General features: G+C 49.9%; 1 protein-coding gene across 1 annotated transcript; it reads left to right on the top strand.

The window, feature by feature from the left end:
• Positions 1–6,575: 6,575 nt before the first annotated feature.
• LOC311150976 (C-type lectin domain family 4 member E-like) lies at positions 6,576–10,177 on the top strand (the record flags this gene model as incomplete). The annotated part of the gene is given in 7 exon segments (XM_084201038.1): positions 6,576–6,675; positions 7,578–7,673; positions 9,243–9,398; positions 9,521–9,569; positions 9,571–9,604; positions 9,606–9,748; positions 10,018–10,177. Coding segments are annotated over 7 exon segments (678 nt in total). The 5' UTR covers positions 6,576–6,635.
• Between the last annotated feature and the right edge of the window lie 689 nt (positions 10,178–10,866).

Genomic DNA, 10,866 nt, shown 5'->3' with positions numbered 1-10,866 from the left:
GGCTGTGTAGGACACAAGGTTCACATGGCCCCATCTGTGCTGGGTATTGGTTATGAATTAACTACCTGTGACATGGAAGTCACTGCTGTAGGCATAGAAATAACTTCAACTCTTTGGCAGCAAGAGCCCTGCAGAACCCTGATGACCAGCCTGGCCTGACCTGCATTCACTGCACTTATAAGCACAAAATGGCCTGTGCTGGAATGCAGGGAAAGAGATGGGGCACAGAGAGAGAGCACCAGGGCTGTCCTTGCTCTTCTTCTGGGGAAGAACCTTGCCCTGAAGGCTAACCCAGGCCTCTGCTGGGAGTGAGGCACGTGGGCTAAGTGGTGGTGATCAGTTGCCCCCAGCAGGATGGAGCAGGGCCCTGTTGTGCTGGAAGGCTGTAGGAAGGAGGCAGGTTTCCATGTGTCACTGGTGCCAGTGGGATATGGAGTGGGAAGAAGGGCATTGCTTCATTCCATGAATCAGCATTGGGAATTTCTGTTTCTTCCCTTCAAGTCTTGCATGCTGCTGTGGCCTTTTCCTGCAGTGCTTTACAGAGGGCACTGGGGTGTAACAAGCCTGTCTGTGTCCCAGGTTCTGGCGAGAAGGAGAACCAAATTATTTAACTGGTGAAAATTGCACTGTAATCCATGTGCCTACAAAATCCCTCAACAACTGGAATGACATCACACCAAGTTTCCGGAGTCATCGAATTTGTGAAGCTGCAGCAGTAATTGTGTGAAGGCAATACCCCTGTCCTGAGTAAAGCTGGGAGCTCAGCAGGGAGCTGGGAACAGCTCTGGCTGTGCTGGGAAGGGTGGGGAGCTCTGACACATCTTCACTGTGTGGGGTGGAACCATGAGTGTGGAAGTGAAATGAACTCTGTCCAGCATCCCCAGTGCATGTGGTGTCTCAGGGAACACAGGGAGGCTCAGGCTCATTGGAGCAGCTCCTGTGTTCTTGTGTCTTCTTCTCCCAAGTGGGTCCAGCAGCCTCTGGCTGAAAAGAGATGGACTTCTCCAGGAGGAAGGCATTGGAATGGAAGGCAGATATCCAGAGATCCAATGTCCTTTGTGTCCTTGAGCAGAGCTGTTTGCGTTTTGTCGAAAATGTCCTCTAGCTGTACTGGTTGTGCTGAACAAATTCTGAAATCTTACACAGGAGAAAATACAGTATCAGACCAATGAAGAAAGGCCCTGTGCTCTGTGTGCATATCTCTGTCTTTTTCCATCTCTAGGCTGTGGGGGTGTAATCCACAAAGCATAGAATGGTTTGGGTGGAAGGGACTTTTAAGGATAGTCTAATTTCAAGTCCCCTGTGTCACAGGCAGAGCGAGCTTTCACTAGACCAGGTTGCTCATATCCCTATCCAGCCTGTCCTTGAACGTACTGGAGTTGGGACACAGCTCCTATGGGCAAGTGATTACAGTGCCTCACCACCTCACCTTCCTAAATAATAGGAAGGAACCACTCTTCCTTCCTAATATTTGATCAAAACCAGCCCTCTGTCAGTCTAAAGCCATTCCCCTTTGTCCTATCATGAGATTATTGTGTAAAAAGTCCCTCTCAGCAAGGCTATTTCCACTGCTTTAGTATTGATGGTGGCAGGGATTTCACTTATTTCCACAGGATACACTCAATAACACAAGCAGATGTGAGGAAGTGCCTCAGGCAGCTGTGAGAAAGCAGTTGTCAGCAGAGACTTGTGGTGGTACCAGGGAACTGGAGAGGTGCCATGCTGCAAATATCATCTCTTCCCATTCCTGGTGTCCAGGTCCTCTCCAGCTTCCCAGTGCAGATGTGTGTTTCATGCAGAACTAACTCCTTCTCTGATGCCATTTGAGTTGATGTCCCTTGGTGTCCTGTGGTGGGAACATGACCACTGTGCTCTTCAGGGCCTCTTTGGGCCTGAGATGCTTCTCCGTGCTTCCATTGCTTTCTTCCCAGTTCCAAGCCTTACCTTTCCTCACAACTCCTGCTTCACCTGTTTCTTGATGCCATTTCTCTCTCTTTGCCTCAGCCTACTCTCATTCCCTGCTGGCCCTACCTAAGCCCAGTTCTCGGGCTGTGAGCACAATACAACTCCCTTCATTCCCTCTAAGTCACACGTCTAGACCCAGAGTCAGCGTGCCTTCCCTGGAGACCCACTGCCAGACAGCTCTTCTGGTTTTGGGACTCTTATGGGAGTCAAGCTCGTCCCTGCAAAGCAGCAATTTAACCACTTGTCTCAGAGTTTATCTGCATGTTGACTCTCTTCTCCACTGTGTATTTGCACGCATCTGCCTTCCAGGGATGTGTTCTTCTCTGGATTTGAGTTCATTTCTCTAGTTCCCACATCCATTGTCTCCCAGCTTGTCTCCTGGCCTCTTGGCTTGTCCCTTCTCAAGTTCTCATGGCGATTTCTGCTCCTTGACTTGTTGTTTCCTTTTCCTCTCCATGGGGCTGTGTCTTTGCATTAATGGAATGAAGTAGTCCCTGCTTTTCCTCCATGTGAGCACAGCCTGAAAAACAGGATAGGGAGCAAAAGAAACGCAGCGGCGCTCCACCTCGGGGATCCGACTGTGTCCTCTCACTTCATGGAATGGCTCTCCAACCTCCTTGTGAGTTCTTGCTGCACAGGAGTCCTGGGCTGAGACTTTCTTCCTGAGACATGCAGGAGAGGAGCCCTCATGGAGCCAGCTCCAGCCTGGCCTCCCAGACGGTCATTTCAAGAATAGCTAGTGGTGACAGCACATCCTCCTGGCCCTGCAAGTGAGGGTCTCTCCATGTGCAGCCTAGAAACCAAGCTCTGCAGTGCACAGCTTCTCCCAGCACCAGCCTGGGCTGCTGGGTTGGGATCTGCCCAGAGGGCACCTCCTTATCCAGGGCCTTTAGCACCATTCCCATGAGTTTCTGGTTTTTGCCATGCAGGATCCCCTCTGGCATAACTCTTAGCTGCCAAGCAGGACAAGGAGCACATTTCCTGTCTTCCCTCCTCCACTCAAGAGCCAGCCCAGCACAGGAGGCTTAGGCCTGCTGTGGTGCAGCCAGCTGAAGGTGCACAGTCCCTGAAGGACAGAGCTGACCAGCAGGTTCCTCTGCTGGCTGTCCACTCCTGGGTCAGCCGGTGTGAGCAGCAGCCCCTGCTGGCTCTGGACACGGCCCTCTCCCCTTGGCTGTAGGAAGAAGGCAGGATTCCATGCAGGATTGCTTCCCCTAGGAACAGGGCAGGAGGGGAACAAGGGTGATTCATGCTGGGAGTTTGGGACGAATGAGGATCTGGAAGAGTCTGTCTCCTTGTCCCTCTGAGCCCTGAGACCCCAGGTCCTGGAGCTCATCCTTCTCTGCAAGACTTGACAACATCCTGAATCCCAACATGTCAGGATCACTGCAGACAAAGTGGAACTCAGCCTCTACATGCCCAACAGCTCAGCCACACTGGGTGAGAGTGAGATCCAACAGAGTCCATCTCATCTTTGGGTCCTTCATAACCAGTCTGCCAAAGCTCCATGAAAGGAACCTCCTCTGTCCTCCTGGATTGTTTGTACTTTACTGCTGAAAGCAAACTCAGAAACTGCAGCACAAGTTGCAGAGCCTGAGAGCTGCCTCTGTGAGCTGTCCCCCACACCCTGCTGGGGCTCAGGACCTTGGGGCTGAATTTCAGGCTGTGAGAGGGCAAAGCAACCAGGCACAGTGGGAGCAACTTCCTCTGGGATTAATTCTCCCTTCCACTATTGTCCCTGCTGCTAGCACTGCTGGTGTGCTTTCTGCCTTTTGCTTTATCAGCGTTTCCTTCCAGGGTCTTTACCCTTACGTCATTGTTGCAGATAAGTCTTTGCCTTCAAATCATTTGGAGTTCCAGAAAACGGGATAGCAGGACTGCTCAGGGGATTCAGGTTGATGGAGAAACTGCCATCTACCCCTGAGAAAGACATAGCATGTCCTCCACTAAGTTCATTCCTGAGCAGGGGCACACTTGATGTTCTTTGGACTTGGAACCCTCTGCAGCCTTTCCCATCCTTCTTCATGTTGGTCAGATGGCCTGGAGAGCAGCAAGTGATAGAAAAGGGAGTGTGAATGCAGACAGCTGTGTGAATGCAATAGCTGCAACTATCTGTCTTGGTTTGGAAAAACAGGTGCCTGCTATAGGAGACAGGAGCCTCCCCTGAAATGGAGAATGCAAACCCTCCCCACCCCTCCAAATTGCTATGAAGTTTAAATTAAGGGGCTCTCATGCAAATAATATGGGAGCAGGAAATAACAGTTCTTTAATAGGGAAGGAAAAAAATAAAATGATGAAATACAACAATTGAATACACTAGAAGAACACTGACAGAGTCAGAACTCAACCTGACACCCTGTGGGTCAGGGTGTTGGTAGCAGTCCAGTTGGAAAAGGGGCTGCAGTCCACCTGGAGTGTCAGGCGTGGTTCTGTTGGAGCAGGGGAGTCCTGTAGGAAAGGGGAGTATTCTTCCTCCGCAGATCTGTGGAAGTAGAAGCAGCCGCTGTTCCTCTGGGGAGTCCAGTGGAGAAGAGCCATGCTGGAGTGTCAGAATCTCCAGATTATATCTGGGCAGGAATTCTTGGCTCCTCCCTCTGGGCGGAGCATCTCACAATGGGATGTTACAGTTCTTATCAGTCATGTGGTGACATTCAATAGCCTGTTATCAGCAGATGTTCTCTGCTAAAGGACCCTGCTTAGGATCACTGAGGAAGAGAGATAAGGAGAATTGCCCACCTGACACCAGGCAACTGCCATACAGATGGCAATAGAATACATTTTGCCTTGCAATCTGGAACACTGTCTGAGGGGGCATTTGACCCAAACTGCTGCTGCTAAAGAAGAACACGACCACCAGCTTAATTGTAAACAGCACTTGTCATCAGAGACTTGTGGTGGTACCACTGAACTTGAGAGGTGCCGTGCTGCAAATATGCTCCCTTTCCTTTCCTGGTTTCCAGGTCCTCTCCATGTTCCCAGTGCAGATGTGTATCTCATGCAGATCTAACTCTTTTTTTGATGCCACTTGAGTTGATGTCCCTTGGTTTCCAGTGGTGGGAAAACGACCACCATGGTTTTCATGTCCTCATTGTGGCTGAGTTGCTCCTGCTCTCTTCCAGTGGAGAAGAATCCTGGACAGCAGCAATGATAGAAATGGGAGTGTGAATGCAGATGGCTGTTTGAATCCAATAGCTGTAACCATGGGAATGATATTTTCCCCGAAACTACTGCTATTAAAGAAGAACATGACCACCAGCTTAACAGTAACCAGGGCATTAGGGAAAGGCTTCTGAGGCACAGGAGAAACAGTCTGAAAACAAAGATTAGATGGAGCAAGAACAGTTTGAGAGAGGAGAGAGGATTGGGAAGGAAGTGGCCATTGAGCCCAGGGTGCTCTGCAGCTTGGCCACCTCTGTCTGTAAGAAGTTCTCTGGCAGCTGAGTGCTGTGGGTGACCTCAGTGATGGCACTGAGATGTGCAGGAGGCACAGAGCCACAGTTCTGCAGTGTGACAATGTGACCCTGTGCTTTCACCTGTGGTTCACAGGCTGCTGGAAGAGCTGTGCATACTCATGAACCCCACATCTCCAGCAGGAAGTGTGTGGGACCAGGGGAAGCCCTGCTTCCACAAAGGGGATGTGTTCTTGCACCTGCACTTCCTGCATGGCTGCTGGGAGGCTGGAGTGAATTCACAAGTCTTGTGAATGTGATTTTCTGTGGGGTGAGAGCTTGTGGACACTGGTTACATAAAGATGTTTAGAAATGTAGGCTCTGACACTTCCTGCTGCCTCTTGTGCACAAAGTAACAGAATTAGAGAATGTCTTCTACAGAGCGCTCAGGGTTGTCCTCCACTTGTAAGCAGTTCTGTGCCCTGATCTTGTGATGCTTCAGCTGAAATGCCTATGCTGTTGCTATGAGCTCTCCTATTGCTGTGTCTCTGCACCCATGCATTCCTCTGCACAGGGAGAAACCAGCTGATGGAACTTCTCAGCCTGTTCCACATTTGTCTGCAGCATTTTCAGTCACAACCAAGTGAGACTTCATGATCTGTCATGCACAGGGGCTCTGGCACTGACAAGTGATCCTTCTGGTCCACAATGCCAGGTCATACTGAACCCCTTTGCTCAAAGCCCCAGCCTCCTTTCCAATGCAATTAGATGAAATCAGAGTTGGCAAGTTCTCTGTTGTGCTCAGGATTTCTGGGCTCAGGATGCACATGGGCACATGGGCCCAGAGTCAGTCACAGATATGCTTTCCTCTCATTTTTGGCTCCCTTTTGCAGGCTGTGCTCAGTGGGCTTAGCCCTTTGCTAGCAAATGCCAAATATACCTGCCTGTGTATGTATTGTCACACACATGGACCCTCAGCAGGAGAGAGCAGGCAGCAGAGAGGGAAGGCCATGTATGACCTGTGAAAGTGCCTGAGGCTGTGCAAAGGGAAATTGTGTGAGCTGCAGTGATGCTCCCCTTCATCTGTTTCCTTTGTCTTGGTGACTTTGTGTGTTGCAATGAGCATCTTGTGAAATGTCCTGGCAGGGAGATGATGAAAATTCCCCAGTCTCCATGTGCTGTGGGGTACACCAGTGTGGGAGGTGCCCTGTCCAGGAGGAAGGCTGTTTGTGGCCACACTGGTAACAGGGACCCTTGGAGAAGAGTGATCCTCTTGTAGAGATGATGGATGGCCAAGGGAGAGTCAGTCCTGGAAGTGCAGGTAACCCCCAAACCTTCCCTCCTTTCTGTCCTCCTGCCAAAGGGGTTGGGGGAAAGACAGGGCTGGGATGGATCCTGGGCTTGGTGCGGAGGCCGGGTCTCCTACCAGGAGATGGGCTTAGGACAAGAGCAAAGCAAGAGATGAGGGAGGGAAGTGGGCAGTGGCCAGGCTGGCAGAATGACCTTTTCCTAGAGCCAGGGGGAATGGAAGTCCAGGCAGAGCATGCCCTGCTATTCCCTTCAGTGCTGTGTCTGTACACAATGGGGCTGAAGGCGGCTGTCCTTCTGTCATTGCCCTGCTAAAGCTCTCTGCACCACGCTGGGCACAAGTCCCTGCTCCCATCTCTGCTGTCTCCAAAAACAACCCAGCCAGGGCTCCCCAAGAGCTCCCCAAGTGCATTTCCCCCTGTGGGAACAATTCCTTCTGTGGGTCTGGCTGTGCACACCCTGAGCTGGGCAGTCACTCCTTTGGGGGACTGTGCCTCTGCAGAAAGGGGCTCATGGGACAGAGGCAAAATGCAGGGAGTGAGAGAAGGAATGTCTAAAGAGAGAGGAAGAGGAGGGAGATCCAGAAAGAGCGTTCAGTGACAGACAGTCTAATGGAAGGCAAGCAGGAAGATGTGTTGAGGAGAAAGGAGGTCTGACAGGAGAAAGGGGGAGTGAGGTTTGGGCAGAATACAGGCAGGTCTTGTGATAAAGAGGGAAATAAAACAGCAGCCTCAGGGCAGCTCCTGTGCTGCTGTACTCTGTGGCTCTTAGGCACTGCTAGGGACAGGCAGCAGGACCTGCTTCCAGCACCTGTGGGGCTCCCCAATCCTTAGAAATAGGTTGTTTGGGTTCAGAGCACTCTGGGTTATCCTGCTCCTAACTCTGGGCTGAGACATGCTCACTCTTGTTTTTCAGCCCCAGCAGAAGAGAGAAGCTGCTCCTGGCTGAACATCTGGGTCTTCCTAATTTTTGCCCTTGCAATCAAAGCTGCCATTGTGACCATCTGCCTTGGTGAGTTCCAGGGTGCCTTAATTCCCTCAAGGTTAAGGGCTCAGGTGACTGGTTTTTTTCAGGTGAAAACGCATATCTTGGTCCCTCTTCCAGGCAGGCAAATGCACTTCACTAATACAGGCCTCTCCACTCTTATTAGCTTATCCCATGAGTTCTTTGTCGCTTTCCTTAGCCCTTCCTCCGAGGATTTCTAATCCAGGTTTATCAGCTGGGCAAGTGGGTCTCTCAGTCAACTGAGATGAGAGAAGTTCTTCTGAAGGAAGGAATGACTGGTAGTGGGAGAAGCAGCCTGCTGTTCTCACCTCATTGCTCAATCCAGACTTCATAGCTTTTACTTTAACAGAGTCTCTGTTGGGGCTCCAAAGCAGAAGTTGGATGCTAGCACAGGTTGCTCATGCACAAGATGAAAAGGATGACAATAGCACTTTGCTTTGCTTTCCTCTCATCTCAGTGGCTTTACTTAATGGAAGCTCTGGCCATCACAAGATTCTCCTCCAGAACTCTACAGAGTGGTGCTGTGTCCCCAGCAGTTCTGCAGAGAAAGGTGAGTGATGCTGAGAGCCTCATAAGTAACAAAAGGACCTCACAAAGTTTTTGTTTGGTTTCTTCTCAACCTTTGAGTTGGGGAGTATTACTGTCAGTCACAAGTGGATTGTTTTACAAAAGGAATCTGGGGAATTGAGGTAAGAAGACACCCTATAGTACATCTTTACTAAGAATGCTATGAAAACATTCTCCAGGTCAGTGATAGAGGGTGGGTCATTCCATACCTGCATTTGACCAACCTTCCTACTCTTCCCTTCACATAACCTCTCTATTGCATGTCTAGCCTACTGACTGAGATGCAAGTGCTTTTATACTGCTGGCTCAATCCAGCTCCACTTCCTGTGCTGGCTCACTGTCTGTTCACACAAGCATGATGGTCATTGTGAGGGACAGAGGACGGAGGAGGAGGTTTGGCTCAGAATAGCTGGGGAGCTAGCTGCAGCCACACATGAAGTGATGGTAATATGGAATGCTGGAATGCTGGTAGTGCAAGTTCTCAAACTCAGGTCAGAGATCCCTTCTCATGCAGCCTCAACCTTTCTGACAGCAAATCTGCAGAATTTAATTCACTATTTGAATGTCTGGGCATAAGGCAAATTTCTTGGATAAGCTGGCTGTGTAAGGAACTGCCTGTGGCGGCAGCAAGGCTGCCAGAACAGGCTCTGAATCTGCATGAGCTGAGAGCCTGGACAGCTCTTCTCTGATGGAAGTGTTTCTAGAAAAGCACAAGACAACTACTTCCCATCTTGCTTCCTCAAGAAGGGTAAGGCAGGAACCATGTCTCTCCCCAAAGAGAGGTTGCACGGACATGGCCGGACAGAGAAAGGGAAGAGACCCCTTCAGGCAGGGGCCTTGTGACAGGAGCCTGCTGACAGCTTTACTTGTGGAGAGCAGAAGAGAGCATTTAACTCTGCCCAGGCTTTGGGTTCCAACCCCACTCCTAATACCTGGGACCCTATATTGAATTAACAGCTATGAAGGACAGCACTCCTTGTTCAAAAGCAGGATTTTTTTTCCCCACAGTGGATGGCTGGATGTGCTGCCCAAAGGGCTGGAGAAGGTTTCAAGGAAGCTGCTATTTCCTGTCCCCTGACACAATGTCATGGGATGAGAGTGCACAGAACTGCAGTGGGATGGGCTCCCAGCTGGTGGTGATCACCAGCAGGGCAGAGCAGGTAAGTGCACAGGGACCAAGGGAGAGGGACCCAGCAGGCAGAGCCCCAGTGCTGGGCCCTGGAGGGGACTCAGAGCCCCTCTGTGCCCTGCAGGGGAGGGGGAAGGTCCTGTCTGCTCCTGTGCAGCACCAGTCCCCTCTGCCACCAGCCCCACCCCACAGGGATTCCTGATGCCTCTCTGCTCAGTCCTGCCTCTCATGGACATTGTGCTTTTTTTTCCCAGGAGTTCCTCTTCAACTTGACAAAAGAAAAAGCTACTAGGATGTATGAAACAAAATACTACATAGGCCTAGCTGCTTACAAAAATGGGAAGTGGCAGTGGGTGGATCAGACTCCATATGAGAATACAGTCACGTGAGTATCCTGGTGGAGTGAGGAGAGCCTTAATATTCATGCCCTCAATCCTAGTGACCAATACATTGTGTAAGGCAGGTATTTGTCAGAGTGGGATTTCTGTCTTCAGCTGCTCTGCAAGTCAGAAAATGTACATAACTTTCTATTCAAAACTATGGCTCCTGATTTCTGTCACAGTGACTTTCCTTTTCTTGTCCACAAGTGTTTGAGGTGACTCCACATCCACTGTCATGCTAGCGCATTTCCAATAAAGGAACTTTCTTTTACAGGTTCTGGAAGCCTGGGGAGCCCAATTTACTCTTTGCAGAAAAATGTGCTGCAATTCATGTCAAGGGAAACACAGACCCCAACACTTACAGTAACTGGAATAATGTCCTTTGCATCGCAAGTTGCTATCGAATTTGTGAACAGGAAGTCAAACTTCTCTGAGAAAGGTACTGTGAAGCTCGGGTTTTATGTTCTAAGTTCCCAGCCTGTGCCCCTTCATCCCTTTACAAGCTGGAGATCAGTCCTGGATGACATAGCTCAGGCTGATGTCAAGGATCTATTGTGAACCTTTCTACTCTCCTCCTTCAGAAACAAGGGTCCTAATTCTCCATCACTTTCCTTGGCTCCTGGTCCAGACAATACCTCAATGATGTGGAAAAGGACATCGCTGTTTCATGAAAGGATACTTGTCCTTCAAATCACTGGAGCAGAATTTGAAAGAAGAGCATTCAGTGGAGTATCCTTGTCTCTCCTTTGAAGGGAAAAATTATTCATGGCTGTAGTGTTTGCTTCTCTTTCAGCACACTGTGTGTTGATTAGTTTTGGTTTTTTTTAAATAATAAATGTTAATTCTGCTCTTTGCATGAGGATGTCTTCTGAGTGACGTGTCCCAGATTCCCACCATCCAGCCTCCCAACACAGAGATTTTAACTTTTCAGTGTGTTCAGCAACTGTAGATGAGAGTATTGCTGAGTGTGGCTGGACCGGCTGGGATCAGGAGCAATGTAATGTTCCTCTGTAGAGCATGTGAGGAAGGTCCTGAACACTCTGGAGAATCTTTTGTGAAGACAGAAACAGAGTAGCTGTGTAGTATTCAGTGCCAAGCATTTTCCCCAGGATGTAGCAGAAAA

Source organism: Fringilla coelebs (assembly GCF_963513975.1).
Source record: "Fringilla coelebs genome assembly, chromosome: 2".
Taxonomy (NCBI): Eukaryota; Metazoa; Chordata; class Aves; order Passeriformes; family Fringillidae; genus Fringilla; species Fringilla coelebs.
Note: the sequence above shows the minus strand (reverse complement) of the source record. Positions and strands in the feature narration are given on the sequence as shown.